This window comes from Myotis myotis, unplaced genomic scaffold (assembly GCF_014108235.1).
Source record: "Myotis myotis isolate mMyoMyo1 unplaced genomic scaffold, mMyoMyo1.p scaffold_m19_p_17, whole genome shotgun sequence".
NCBI classification, from domain to species: Eukaryota; Metazoa; Chordata; class Mammalia; order Chiroptera; family Vespertilionidae; genus Myotis; species Myotis myotis.
The window spans coordinates 7,611,849-7,626,829 of record NW_023416321.1 but is presented as its reverse complement, the minus strand read 5'-3'; the positions used below and the strand labels follow the sequence as shown (position 1 = coordinate 7,626,829).

At 42.3% G+C, this 14,981-nt stretch overlaps 1 protein-coding gene across 4 annotated transcripts; it reads right to left on the bottom strand.

Annotated features, from left to right (window-relative positions):
• Window positions 1-1,284: 1,284 nt before the first annotated feature.
• Window positions 1,285-12,534, bottom strand: KRT23 (keratin 23). Of its 4 annotated transcripts, none has more exons than XM_036341728.1 (8): window positions 12,064-12,533; window positions 7,595-7,677; window positions 6,433-6,589; window positions 5,026-5,187; window positions 4,819-4,941; window positions 4,214-4,434; window positions 3,273-3,304; window positions 1,285-1,671 (listed from the first exon to the last, which is right to left on the bottom strand). In XM_036341728.1, the coding sequence occupies exons 1-8, from the start codon at window positions 12,457-12,459 to the stop codon at window positions 1,577-1,579; spliced, it is 1,269 nt and encodes a 422-aa protein (XP_036197621.1). In that variant the 5' UTR covers window positions 12,460-12,533; the 3' UTR covers window positions 1,285-1,576. The 4 variants fall into 4 exon arrangements, with proteins under 4 accessions (XP_036197621.1, XP_036197622.1, XP_036197620.1 ...); XM_036341729.1 differs by having other exon boundaries at window positions 1,285-1,668; window positions 12,064-12,532; XM_036341727.1 differs by having other exon boundaries at window positions 1,285-1,668; window positions 4,819-5,187; window positions 12,064-12,534.
• Between the last annotated feature and the right edge of the window lie 2,447 nt (window positions 12,535-14,981).

Below are 14,981 nucleotides of genomic sequence, written 5' to 3'. Positions count from 1 at the left end.
TATTTTTGGCTTTTCAATAATTCACACATTTAGAATTATTATTTTTAATTTGCTAGCATTTTTAAAATCATGTGTTGCTTTCTTCAGTACTGATGTTTCCATATGTCAGAGATGTTACTTGTAGGTTACAAATAGGTAGAAATGAGATCTGAGTTCCAGGAGGGCTTGGCTAACCTCTCTAGACTTTCGCTTCCTCATCTCTTAAATAAGAGAGTTCAATATGTTTTCTTCTGATGCTTCTATTTTTTTTTTCCATTTGAACTTACATGCGATGCCTAATTAATTAGTAGAGGAATATGAAATATGTATTTAGGGAATACTTATCTGTTATTTCTTTAAGGAAGAATTTACTTAGATGTTCCCATTAGTCACATTGCATTTTCTTTGGGAATCTTTAAAATATATTGATCCCTTGGTCCCAACCTTCAAACCCTTAATTTAATTGATCTATAACATGGCTTGGGCATTAGAATTTTAAAATTTCCCCAGCTGATCCTGAGGTGCAGCCAAGTTTGAGAGTCTCTATGCGAAGGAAACTTCCTTGGCTCCTTTTCTCTTATTTGTCTTTTCCCAACATAATTCGAGTCCTTGCTCCCTTTTTAGCCTTATCACCACTCCACCAGCTTACAAATGCTACATTCCTTAAATATAAATTTATGATTATTGCTAATACTAAAACGAGCTTTAATCTTTATTACTTTTATAGAACAGCAGAGAAATCTAAGCTGAGCGTGAGAGGTAAATAAATTTCTTCCATTGTTTGAATCTACTTTTTAAAAATAAATCAGCATACTTACCCATTCTGTAGTACACCTCAATACAATACTCCAGATCCTGATATTTATAATTTGGATATTGGACAAGTCACTTCCTCTTTTGGGTCTTAGTTTCTATCTGTTATAAGAATTTTTTCCCCCCTGAATTTCCTTTTCTAATGTTACTAGTAGCTCGCTGTTAGGCCCTTAAGCTTTTAACTAATTAATTAATACTTTTTATGTGAGTTAAAATAATTTTTGGTCCTCTCTCATTCTAAGTGAGGCTTTCTGGGCCTCCTTTTCTCTGTTTCCGTCCTTCTTGTTGGCAGAAGTCTGGAGAGGCTCACGAGCCACATCTTGTCCCTAAGTTGCATGGCTGCAGGGTAGCAGTTCTACCCAGTGTTTGGCTGCTGCGCACATGTTCAGAGCATTAAGGTCCCCGTGGGTCTTTTATGGACAATGCTCCGAGTAGCCCTGGTTAAGAGGAGACCTAGGTCTTGTCTTGCCTGATGATATAAAGGAGACGTGATGCAGCTGTATGAAGGTTTATTGGCTATAAAACAGATACACAATGATGGACTCTGAAGATTGCAGTGGGAAAGTAGAGCTTTAAGCTCATGAACTCATACTCTGATTCAAACGTACAGCAGTATATTAAGATCATTATGGGATGTCTGATGAGATGGTTACAGAGAAAAATGTTGTTGAGTTTGATAACTCCAAGGATACCTCTTAGGACTCACCCATTTGTGTCTGGGCAAGGAAGGGACTCTCCATTGCAGAAAAATAGTTTTTACAACAGGCAGAAACTTTTATTAGCCTCATGCATACTTTTGGATCTCATTCACTTGAGAATAAATTATTCTTCCATTGATGCTCTCCCGTGTGATGGTCTTGATCTTGGGCGCCACAGCTGCCGAGGAAAAGAGCAATGAAGAGGTCAGTGCCATGCTTCCCCCACCATCTGAACTGTGCTGTTTTCAGCACCCGTTATGCTCTCCGTGCCTTCCAAAATGATCACTACGCAATATGGCGGTCCCTGCTGGAGTGAAAAGGTTATTCTTCCCACCCTCTAAGGAATGAGGGTGTCTGGGCAGTGCCATCTTCTAGGGGTCAAGACCTTCAATCTAGGCACGCCTGATCCAGAATCTAATCACTGACCACAAGCACTGGAGGAGTCGGATTGCTTATGTGGGTTTTGTAGCACGTGCACCATGACTCCGTGAGTGTATGGAGCACTGAAAGCCATTCTGGGCACCTCATTTTAAGATCTAGCAAGCTTCCCATGTGAGGGATGGCAACAAGCCAGGGATGTTTATTTGGGTCACTGTATTCAAAAATACGATTGATTTGAATAAGTGCCTGTTGACACATCAATAAATTGATTCTAAACCGGGGGTAAAGGAGGGGAAGAATTGAAACCATTAACAGAGATACAGGGAGAACTTGGTTAAAATCAAACCTCTCCAACAGGAAATTGGACCACCCCATTCAGTATGGGGTTCCGCATCCCTGGGTTTGGGTAAGGAGAGAGGCTGGAGGACCCTCTATGGAGATCTTGCAGAGGGGTAGCAGTTTGACCACCTGTTCTGTGATGGTTACTTGAAGTCTGATTCTCTGAATCTCTAGTGCAGTGGTTCTCAACCTTCTGGCCCTTTAAATACAGTTCCTCATGTTGTGACCCAACCATAAGATTATTTTGTTGCTACTTCATAACTGTAGTGTTGCTACTGTTATGAATCGTAATGTAAGTATCTGATATGCAGGATGGTCTCAGGCGACCCCTGTGAAAGGGTCGTTCGACCGCCAAAGGGGTCGCGACCCACAGGTTGAGAACCGATGCTCTAGTGCCTTAGGATATTTTTACCACAAACTACTCAGAAAGTGCCACTTGTTCCAGACTGGTTTCTTAGAATTTTTCTGTGAGATGTTAAAGGCTCTCTGAGAAAGTAGAGTTCCCAGGTCAAAGATGTTAGGGAACACTGGGTTAAACAAAATAGAACTTTTGTCATTCTTTCCCATTCTTGTTCCTTTTCTTCTCTGAAAAGTGCCTTTCCAGCATTGTTTCATCTTTAATGTACCGAAACACAACATGGCTCTTCACAAAGAGGATAGGTCTTATCCGGTCATAGAATGTGTCTTTCATAATACACAGTTAAAATCTCATGGGGCACTGATGTTCAACACAAGACAGTTTGGGAAATTACGTGAAACCATTTCCTTGTATTCTCTTCGGAGTGTAATAAACAGCCTCCATTAGTTAATAGAGGCATAATAACAATGATTATTTTTATCTACTTTACCACTTGCAAAGAGCTTTCATATATATTGTTGAGGACAATATTGAGAGCTCACTTCGTATCATCTAATTTGTTAATTTAATTAAAAATTGAGTAAAATAAAAATTGAATACAGGACATTTGGGAGTACACTAAAGATGATGAATACTACAGAATGGATAAGTATGCTGATTTAGTTTTAAAAAGTAGATTCAAACAATGGAAGAAATTTATTTACCTCTCGCGCTCAGCTTAGATTCCTCTGTTGTTCTATAAAAGTAATAAAGATTAAAGCTCATTTTAGTATTAGCAATAATCATAAAAACGTCTTACATTGAATTGGCTTCCTTTGCCTGCTTGTAAATTTGTACCCATCTAATGAGGATGATTCTCTGAGCTAGTCCAAGGTCATGAGGTCATGGAAGAACCCTCCCAGACCCAGAGGGCAGGGAGTGCTGCCTTCCACTAACCCTGGGGGCAGAGAAATCTCATGACCCATCCTTCTAGCCACCTGCAAGGCGGCACCTTCATCAGGATCCTTTCCAGGGTCTGGGTCTGAAGCCCAGAACCCTGGGCTTCTTAAGAAATTTATGCATTTTAAAAAAACTATAACTCCTTTTAAAAAAACTATAACTCCTTCTCTTGGATTATAAAATGTCTGTGCCCTTTCTGTGGACAACTACTTCCCAAGGTAGTCAGAAATAAGAGATTGAAAATCTAGGTACCTTACTCCCTTATGAATCTCTTCCTGCTGTTAGGCTAAAATATTCCCCTAATCTCCCTTTTTTTTGGAGCTCGAATTGTGTGTATTCTCACTGGGAAACACTGGAGCTATCCCTTCTTGTTTCTTTCTAGAGATTTTAATATATTAATTTCAACGGTTGACCTCAAATCCCAGTGTCCTGGGAGTAATCCTGATTAATTCACACGTTAAGCGCCCAGCCTGTTTTGTCTTCTGGATGAAGAGTATAGTGTCAGTCACTGGTGACTGCCATGGCACTTAACATGTTAAAACTTTCTGCTTAACGAAATACAATCTGATCTAAGTGTCTTCAGGAGAAATTCAACATAAACCCCTTTGCTTTAGAGTGACGATTGCTAACAGAACCATAGGGTACACAAATGTACAAATGCTAGCTGGGTGCCCTTTGCACCCTCCCCTGCCAGCCTTTGCCTCACCCTTGGCTCTCGCCCTCCAGTAGCTGGCGATAGGTGGAGATTTCCTTCTCGAGGTGGGTTTTGATGCCCAGGAGGACCTTGTATTCGCTGTTCTGCCGCTCCAGGTCACGGCGCAGCTGCAGCAGTTCCTCCTCGTAGTGGGAGATGATGCGTTGCATGTCCTGGAGCTGGCAGGAGTACCGAGACTGGGTCTCCGACAACATGTTTTCCAAAGCAGATTTCTGAAAGAGGAAATGACGTTTCTGACATTAATTGGCTGACGGCTTGATTGATTCAATAACGCGTGCTTGCTGAGTAGTTAGAATCCGCCGACCACTCTGCGAGGTGTCTTGGTGGCTGCTGGGAATGCAAAGAGGGGAAGCAGGCTGACTCCTAGGTTGGGGACGTGGGCAGCCAGGAGTTGAGCAGTGTCTGGACTTTTGAAGCCCATTTTCTTGGCGTAAAACCTTTGTGTCGGGGTTCTCTTGGCGGCTCTGCCGCACGTCCGTGGCATTTGTTGTTTCTGCTGCTCATTTGGGATGGGGCGCAAGGTGCCTGCCCTGATCTGTTCCTTACCTCCTTATGCTGACATGACCTGACTCAGGATGGTCCTAGCTCAGACTCACCCTGTTGTGCTGCGCCTGCAGGTCAATCTCCAGGGCCTGGAAAGTGCGCTTCAGCTCCTGGATGTTGCCCTGGTTGGTCTGCACAGCGGTTGGACCGGCGGTCTCCTGGGCAATGGCTGCTGACTGTGACCGAGCAAAGAGCAGAGGCGTTGGCATTGGGCCACATGGACATGGAACCTTTGGGGAGTTTGGACACTTTCCTTTTACCTGCTCTTTATACCAAGCATCCAAGTCTCGATGCTTCTTCTTTATCATAAACTCGTATTCTTGCCTCATGTCCTCCAGGATCTTAATCAGATCTTCCCCTGGGGTGGTATTCAGCTTCACGTTGACCTTGAAGTCATTTGGCACAGGCTGTCCCTCCATTTCCTGTTTAATAACAGAGAAAGAAAACGAATGGGCTGTGGGCATCAGAAGGAAGTGTGTTGACTGGCAGCAGTGAATGGATCTTTTAAAAATTTCAGCTCACGTGGTTGCTACTCTTTCACTGGTTTGGTTTGGCGTCTCAGTTATTAGTTATCGATGACAAAACATTATATGAATTTTTCCTCTTATACTTTTGTAAAATAAAGAATAGCACCAGACAGGTAACTGTATGGCCTCTATGATTACTGACTTAATCCCTGGTTAAAAATGTTTCAGCAAGAATTACGCTTACGTAGTGTGTAAAGTACTCTTCAGCAAATGTTTATGGGTGAAGTGATGACACAGCTAAGCAGGTGAACATTTCAGGATGTAGACCAAAGCATTTGGGAAGCAGTTCAGTAATCCAAAGCCAAAAGTATAGAGGCTTTTAAAATCTCATCAGTGCATTAGGATTCTGTAGGGCTGACACCCATTGGATATCATCAAAACCAAGGAACCACAGGAAAGGGTTAACAATCATTGTGTAACTAGCTTTGATGTTCATAATCAATTTTGTTTGCCTAAAATAAGGATTGCTTTTCTATCATTTTATCAATGTCTCAGGGACTTTAGATGGATGGTAACTTCAAAAATTGGTTAAATGTTTCTGGAAGTTAGGATTCTTAATTTTTGCTACTAGTCATATATAGCTTGGTTAGTAGCAGATTCTCTTTATTCTGTTGGCCCTCAATTTGCTGCACATTGGGTCAATAAAGTCTCACACATTTATTCCTACAATATTTTAAAAATGTTTTTATTGATTTTAGAGGAAGGGAGAGGAAGAGAGATAGAAATATCAATGAGAGAGAAACATCTACCAGGTGCTACCTCCTGCACAACCTGTACTGGGGATTGAACTGGTAACCAGGGCATGTGCCCTGACCAGGAATCGAACCGGTGACCTTTTGGTGCATGGGTTGATGCTCAACCACTGGGCAGTACTTTATAACAATCAAACCTAGGTAAACATTGCATATTAAAATTGTTGACCCATCTTTTGTTAATTGTGATTGTATTTTGGCTGTTGTATTTGACATCTGAGTAGATAACCTTGGAATTGGAAAAGTTAGATGTTTATATGGTTCCTGATGATTATTTAGGTTCAAGGACAATAGAACTGGCATAGAGGTAGTAGTTTCTTCTGTAGCTATTGGATCACCTAAGATGTGCCCATTAGGAGCCGAGCTGGTGATTGCTGGGGAGTCCTACCTGCTCATGGTGCTTCTTCATGAGGATGAGCTCTTTCCTCAACCCCTCCACCTCCTGTTCCAGGTCTGTTGTGACAATGGTTAGATCATCCAAGGTCTTTCGGAGACTCTCCACTCCAATTTCCAAGTCTTTCTTGAAGGAGTGTTCATTTTCATACCTTTGGTTAGAAGGAAAAAAGGGTACGCCTGTTGTTGGAAGGCTGCAGTCTTTGTAAGGATTCACCTTCGTTTAGAGGTGATGCTCATACTTTTTGGGTTTAATGGAAAAACAATTAATACAGACTATTTATTCTTTATATGTGTGTTTCATGCGTATTTTTCTATAATGGTGACTCAATGTTATTTTTAAAAATAGAATAAAATAATGAACAGCCATGTGCTCATCACCTAGATTTAGCAGTCATTAACAGTTTGCCATATTTGCTTCATCTGTATTTCATTTTGTATTTTAATGTAAATTTTAGACATAACATTTCACCCCTAAATGCTTCTGAATGCATCTTTTAAGAAAAATACATCCTTCTAAATAAGGATAATAACAGTATCTCACCTAAAACATTAAAAACTCCCCTTTTTAAACACCCCCACCTTACAGGTTTATTGCAAAGATTTATTTATTTTTTTAAAATCCTCACCCAACAATATTTTTTCATTGATTTTTAGAGAGAATGGAAGAGAGAAGGAAAGACAGAGAAAAATAGTGATGTGAGAGAAACTCATAGATTGGCTGCCTCCTGCATGTGCCCTGACCAGGGCTGAGCAGGGGAGGAGCCTACAACCTTGGTACATGCCCTTGACCGGTATCGAACCCGTGACCCTTCGGTCCTCAGGCCAATGTTCTATCCACTGAGCCAAACCAGCTAGGGCCAAAAAAAAAAAACACCTCTTTAATGCCATCTAATTCTTGGTTCTTATTCAAATTTCCTCACAACAAAAAGTGTGTTTTATTATCTGATTTATTTAAAGTAGGGCCCAGCCAAGTATTTATTCTTGTTTGCCTTTTAATTATATTCCAGTAAGATTTTTCCATGTAGCTAATGGTGAGATAAGTTTTCTCTGGAAAGCAAAAACAAGAACAAGAACAACCCACAAAACAAAACAAAAAGATACACCAAATAACTCCCCCCCCCCCCCCCCCCCCCAACACTGAGGAAGGGACTTACTTGAGGTTGAAGTCATCCACTGCCATCCTGGCGTTGTCAAGGAGAAGAAACACCTGAACATTGGTCAGCTTGCCGTCCACTATCTGTAAGAGACGCACCAAGAGTCATTTCCGCGGGACACGCGGCACAGGAAAGCTGCCTTTCTGTTCTCTAGTCTCCTGGTTCCATGACTTGTTAGAACAGATGACTTGTTTCCTGGCAGTGGAGCAATCACATCGACACATATTTATTGAGCTCTTACTAGGTGCGAAGCATAAAATGATTTTATAGTAAGGGTGTGGTCTGCATTGTCTTTTTTTACATGGAGTTTTGACAGATGCCAAAAGGAAGAGGAAAGAGTGTAATTATTCAAAATGCCTTCTAACTTTCTAGGACTATAAACACATCTTACTGTTTTGCTCAAGTGCCCCCACATTGAAGATGTTAAAAGTGGTTTAGAGTCTGGTCCTTTTCTTACTGTGAATATTAGTTTGGCTCCCCTAAAGTAAAATAATTATTTTAAATGAACATAATTCTTTCTCGTGATCGCATTCATATTTCTGATCTGTGACTACTGAGCAAAGTATCACTTGATACAAAATGTCAACTGGCATTAGTTTTTGAAACTAATTTTAAATGTATTTTATTACGGTCGTCACATACCATAAGTAGGTATGTGTTTGTCAATTATTCCATGATGAGAATGCCCCAATTGTAGCTATTAAAATATTAAATGAAATGATTCTTTACCAGCTTAGTAAACTTTAATTGTGTTGAAGCCTCCTGTCAAACACTTTCACTAGATGTTTATATACTTTTCACTTTAAAAGGAGAAATGTTACTGAAAGTACCTACTTGAGCAGTTGTGTATACATATAGGGTTTGTAAACACTTCTAGGAGGTTTTAATCAGAGAACTAGTCTACATTTGCTGTATGTCTCTGCCTTCAGGAAAATTGGGTGGAAGATGTCTCAGTGTCAAGAGTATAATATACTTTGTACCAAACATTATGCTGAACTGGAACCTGGGAGGTTTTCCTTTTCCTTCCTGTCACTGACCATCGGTGTGAACTTGGGCCAGCCACTACATTCCTTGGGCTTCAGTTCCATCCCTTGTTAGATAAGGAGTTTATACTAAAAACAGGTGACCTTAGAGGTCATAGCTCTAAACTTCTGTAATTTATTTGGGATCAGACAGTCTTGTGACATTCCATTATATTTATACAAATAATTCCCTTCTTAAGAAAGGATGTTCTTAGGACAAAGTTATACTTGAAAACAAAGGCACCTTTAAAAAAACCTGGTCCTATTCAAAGCTTCACCGGTTAGATGGAATTTGGTATTATGAATGCACAATAGCAGGATTCAGAGGTGGCGACAACAGTTGGCCTGGACGCCACCAGCTGAGTGAGCTTGCCACGTGTCCGTTTCTTCATTCATAAAATGACAATGAGGTTATGAGAATTAGATTAGGAGAGCGAAAATAATGTTGTAAAATCCTTAGCCTTTTCTGGGCATACTGTAGACACTGAAAAATTAGTTCAAAATTTTCTTCTTTAAAGTCTAACACTTTTGTAACTAGAGCCAATGTGTGCATTGGATAAATCTCAGGATTTACTGTTGAGGTGTACCCTCAAACTCTGTTTGTGGTAAGAGATGGCCAGGTTGGCTTCCCCTGTCCACCTTCATTCTTCCTTTGGTGGATGGATTCCAAATGGTACTATGACTGCTTCCTTTGCGCTACAAAAAGATTCTGTAGGTATTTCCTTGTCTTACAGTGTTTCTTAGGGACTTTCTTACCAAATTCTTCCCCTCCCCCCAGACTTTTTATTCTTTGCATTATTTAAGCTCATGGGAAATAGAAAGTAGCTCCATCCAAAACGGCCTGGGGATCCCTGGGGTTAGCCTTAGTTGTGCACTGAGGTATTGATTGACATGTAGAGAAACCATTCCCTATAGACTCCACAGAATAAAAAATACCATCTTTAGTGAGTTAAAATGATAATTTATCAATTGCAAAGCCCCAGCAAGACTCAGATTCTCCCAGCCAGCATTCTCATAGTGCAGGAGTGGTGAGCTCTGAAATGCACTTGATAGAGAGCACATTTAGAAATGGAAACCATTTCCCACTGTTTGGATTGCCTGATACAGTATTATGACACAGCCACTATTTCTGAGACATCCTTTGCAATAATGAATGGATGAGGGTGGATTGAGAAATAATATGTGAGGCATAGGTTTGGCATTGTGTGTTATAATTAATCACCTGGATTCTCCCCAAAGCCCTGAGTTAATTCTTTTAAAATAATCTAGTTGGTGTATTAGTAGTACAGCATCATTGCTCCAGGGTGTGTAATCTCCTACCAGGAAGAGGAATGTAGAATATTTTATCGTAATCCAAAGCACCAAGTAGAGTTCTATTATGAGCTATTCTAATATCTCTCTATGTCCAGCTCTGTGTTTCAAAGGAAGTGGATTAATTTTTGAACACAATTTCTTATAGACTTTTTGAATAACATTTAATATCCCTAAAATGGGGGTGAGAGAGTGATATATCTACTCAGAACTTATATCAAGGCCCAGGAAGGGGTCAGCCCCAGGTACCAGTACTTGGGGAACCTGTCTGGTTTCTGTTTTCTCAGCTGCAAACAGGAGAGAGTGGGATAGGCAGACAACCTCAGCTTCAAAGAGTTGTTTTCTTCCAACATGGAGAAGATGTAACACTGAAGCAAGAAACCCAGAAAAGAGTGTAATTCAAAGCTGAAAAAGACTCCTATTTAATGTCAGAACTTAGATTCCAGGGACACCTGAACAGTGGGCAAGCTGCCCCCTCCTTGTCATGGGTCCCACTCACTTTTCTCAGTTCTGCTCTCATGAATTTAGGCAGCCACTTGGTCTCAGTCGGCTCATCTATGTATTGGGGATAGAAATACCTGCTTCACAGAATGAAATGATGTGTATGAAATATGTGTTGCATAATTAACAATGCAAATACAATGCAATATCTTTATTCATGAGCAGTATCATTGTTGTGTGAGGTAGGCCAGTCAGCACCGTATTGTGTGGAAATTGAGGCCATTGGAAGCAGACTTGGGTTAGAGTCCCATCTCTGGCCCTTCCCAGTGCCTTTGGATTGCTATTTCACTCTTCTGAGCTTCGGTTCTTTCCAGGATTGTTGTGAGAATTAAATCAGGTGCTATAGGACGTTTCCATCATTGCAGAAAACTGTCGGATGGCACGGATAGGTGTATTAAATACCCAGCATGATGCCTGGCATACAGTAAGTGCTCAACAAATGTTTCCCTCCTTTCTCTCCCTTTTCCTCCTCTCTGCTGTCAGCTAATACATTATTTGACCGGGTCTAACCTTACATTTCTTTTGGGAGTTATATTCTCAGCTGTCCGCTTGCAAAAATCTTTTATTCTCTCCATTCTGAAACCAAAGCAACTTTATTAATGAAAAAAATATGGTGAGGTTTGTTGAGTCACCTTGTTTTTTTTTTTTTTTAATGTAAAGACAACCATGTACTATATAGTTAAGGTAATTACACAGTCAGTTATTAGGTTGCTTATTCAATAATTAGGGTTTATTATGAGGACAGATTTATATTATCTTGGTTGGTCCTTCCTACATTCACGCAAGGATGACTGAGTGTTGAGAAATAACATCATATGCATATTGGAAACCTGTGATGCCCTTTTCAGGGGAGGTTAAATCGTGATCCTGCAGGACATTTTTTGGAACTGCTTTACATAGAGGGAAGTTATGTAGCTAAAAAATAACCTGTGAGATGACTGGGTTCCTTCTACTCTAGCCAATGTTATAAGATCCTCCAGAAGCTATAAGCTTAACTTTTAAAATATTTGGTTGAAAAGTTATTTTTTGAAGAAGTCTCCATAACCCATCCTAACTCTAAGATTCCAAAATTATGCTCTTTTCATTATTTTTTTCTCTAGCAATATGCCATTTTTGGAACTACTAGCATCTAGAAACTCAGAACTTCTAGTAGCTGCCAAGAAGTATCCAGGGATGTCACAATTATGTATTTGCCCGTGGAGTGACACCTTTTAGATGTGATCTCCAAAATAATATAACTCAGCCTCTCTTTGCCAGATAATCACACTGTTGCCACTTGAGGTGGAGCAGAACTGATGAGAAAGCAAAGGCTGACTCGTGCCTCGTGCACTGAACACAAGGAATGAAGTCCAGCCTTTGTCATTATTATTACATCGCTGGGCCACAGTGACACTGGACAGCAGCTGGTTGCCTTAGACTCTTTAGATTTCCCCCCACATAATTGATGTACAGATTTAAATAAATACAACAGACTCTCCAAAGTCCAAATGCAAGGTAAAATAAGAAAATATCCTCAACTACCTTTGTTCACAATTACTTTAAGCTCTTTTGCCATTTTCCTGGCAGTTGTCTTTTCTACTGATTTCTCCTCTCAGGGGTTTCCTGGAAACACACCACCCACCCTGAGGGTCTTACCTGCTCCTGCAGGCGGCTGATGTTCTCCTCATACTGGGAATAATCTTGCTTGCTGCCAGGGTCTCTCTCCTGGTGCCACTTCAGGATGCGGCTCTCGAGCTTCACGTTGGCCTCCTCCAGAGCACGCACCTTGTCCAGGTAGGAGGCCAGGCGCTCATTGAGGTTCTGCATCGTCACCTTCCCATTTCCACCTAGGAGGGAGCTGCCTCTTCCAGACCCCCAAGACCTTCCCGGGGGCAGGCAGCTTGGGGAGGTGAAGGAAAGGGAGATGCGGATGCCCCCTGCACCCCCGTGGACGCTGGGAGCCCGGGGGAAGCCCCCCGGCCGGCCCCAGCCACCTCTGGTGCCAGGGAGGGAGCCAGAGGGGATCTGGCTGAAGCTGTGGCTGGAGCTCATGGTCCCATTTGTGTGTGGGGCGGGGCTGGGCTCTGCTCTGCTCCCTGGCACCGCAGAACTGAGCCGCCCCAGACTGCCCTGGATGGTTTTATGCCCTTTGCTGTGGGAGTTCCCTCCTTTGACAACTGTACCAACAAGATCATATCATTGTGCAACATGTGTTTCCTCTTGGTCAATCCCGAAGCGCCCCAGGCCTCCACACACACTGTTGTTGTTTAGAGCCACATCGATAGACCAGTTTGTTTCTCCCTTCCAGTTGTAACCCGGAGGAGTGGCCACAACATTAGGTGGATGTTTGTCTCAGGTGTCTTTTTAATCTTCCCGTGGAATTTTTCCATTGTTCAGTTATCTGAAAAGGGTCAGTTTAAAGTCCACAAAAGGGTTATTTGATGTAGCCTAGATTTTTCTTTTAAAAAGTAGACATTAAACACACAGACACCCCTCGGCCCCCAGCTCTGAAGCAAGAGGGGCAGGGACTGTTCAGATCAGAACAGAATCTCAGAGTGAAAATACTCGCGCTGAGGAAATGAAGAATGCCCTGAGCATCTGATGCCTTTGTGGCAGTCAGTGTTTGATGGAAAGTAATTTCAAAGGAATCATTCTGAAGAACAAACCTTCAATTATAAGTAATTAATAAATGACCGAGCCTTCCACTTTCAAGGTGCCTTTCATCCCGAGCACACCTCAAAACCAAACAACCCTGACCTGCGCCCAGGACTTCCCTTGGCTCCCTTGTCCCGTGCCGGCTGAGCCCCAGAAAGGCTGGTTCTGTGTGTCTGTGACCCACAGAGGGGGTGGGGGTGCGGGGCAGGAAATATGCCATGGGTTGGCGAACATGCTCGATGAATTGTACGCTTCATCTGCCAAGGTAAAGGTTAGGCGTGAATAAAGAAATAGTCTGGGGGCGGGAGCCACGTGCTGGTTACTGGCAGTTAGATTGAAAGAGGACTCAGGAATAAAATGGCAGCTGCGGAAGGGACTTTCATTCCTTGGTTCAAGCCACTAATTTTACAGATGAGGGAAGCTGAGGTCTTTGGGGGGATATGTCAGAAAACAGATGGTGGGTGATTGGCAAAGCCAGGGCAGATTCTTCCTGCCACATGGCACTGTTATCATTGAGTGGAATCTTGACAGAATCCTATACAATACTTCTCTTTCATAAGGGTGATAATCGGACTTCCCAGTTTACATAGCCCTTTGATATTCTTTTTTTTTTTTTTGGTTTGTTTTGTTAATCCTCACCTGAGGATATTTTTTTCCATTGATATTTAGAGAGAGAGTGAGGGAGGTCAGGAGGGAGGAGAGAGGGAAAAGAGAGAGAGAGAGAAAGAGAGAGAGAGAGAGAAGAGAAAGAGAGAGAGAGAGATTGGTTGCTTCCTGCATGCTCCCTGACGAGAGAGAGAGAGAGAGAGAGAGAGAGAGAGAGAGAGAGAGAGGCACTGATTGGTTGCCTCCTGCATGCTCCCTGACGAGAGAGAGAGAGAGAGAGAGAGAGAGAGAGAGAGAGAGAGAGAGAGACACTGATTGGTTGCCTCATGCATGCTCCCTGACTGGGGCCTGGGAATCAAACCTGCAACTCAGGTACATGCCCTTGACCTGGAATCCAACCTCCTACCCTTTAGTCAGCAGGCTGACACTCTAACCATTGAGCAAAACTGGCTAGGGCTAAAATTTTTTTATAAAATTTTATTTGAGCCGAATTGATGATACATGCCATGGAGCAAGATCTCAGATGCTCCGCACTGACCACGCTGTGCTGCATTTGTTACACCCCTCTGGGTCTGCAGGCTGCATGAAAGCAGGGATTATGCCTCCCATCTTTCAAGCACCAAAGTCCGGCTTCTTGTAGGCATTTCATAACTGTGTGTTAATGCAGTATTGAACTTTTTAGAGTCATGATTTTTTTCCTTTTTATTGAAGTTATTGGGGTGACACTGATTATCACAATTCTCCAGGTTTCGGGTGCACAATTCTGCAACACATCGTCTGCACACTATATTGTGTGTTCACCACCCCAAGTCAAGTCTCCTTCCACCAGCATTTATCCAGCCTGTACCCTCCTCCACTTCCCTTCCTCCCCTCTTCCTCCATAGAATCATGATTTTAACTCAGGTTCTCCAATACCATCACCTCCTGCCCTTTTGAGGACCGTGAGCTGTAAAACCAGAGAGTAGAAAAAGCCTCTCCCAGGGGTGAACTAGCCAACCACACAGGCAAAATCATCCCTCATTGCAAATAATATCACTAAAGCACACCCAGCTCTGCTTGTCCGCTCTGGCAGCAAAACCTTGCTCAAGTCCTTGGACTTGCCTCATCTCACTACGTGCAAGATGGAAAAATTTGATCAAGACTAAAGGGAGCCTTGGGGATGCGTGGAAGGGGTACCTGCCGGGAGCCGGTCCATGCTTGCTGTTTCAAGGCTGCTGATCAACTGAACGCTGTCTCCATGTCATTCCTTCTTCGCCGACTCCGTCTACGCCTTTGGGGACCCCTGGACCTGCTGGGTTGGACCCCGGCAGGTA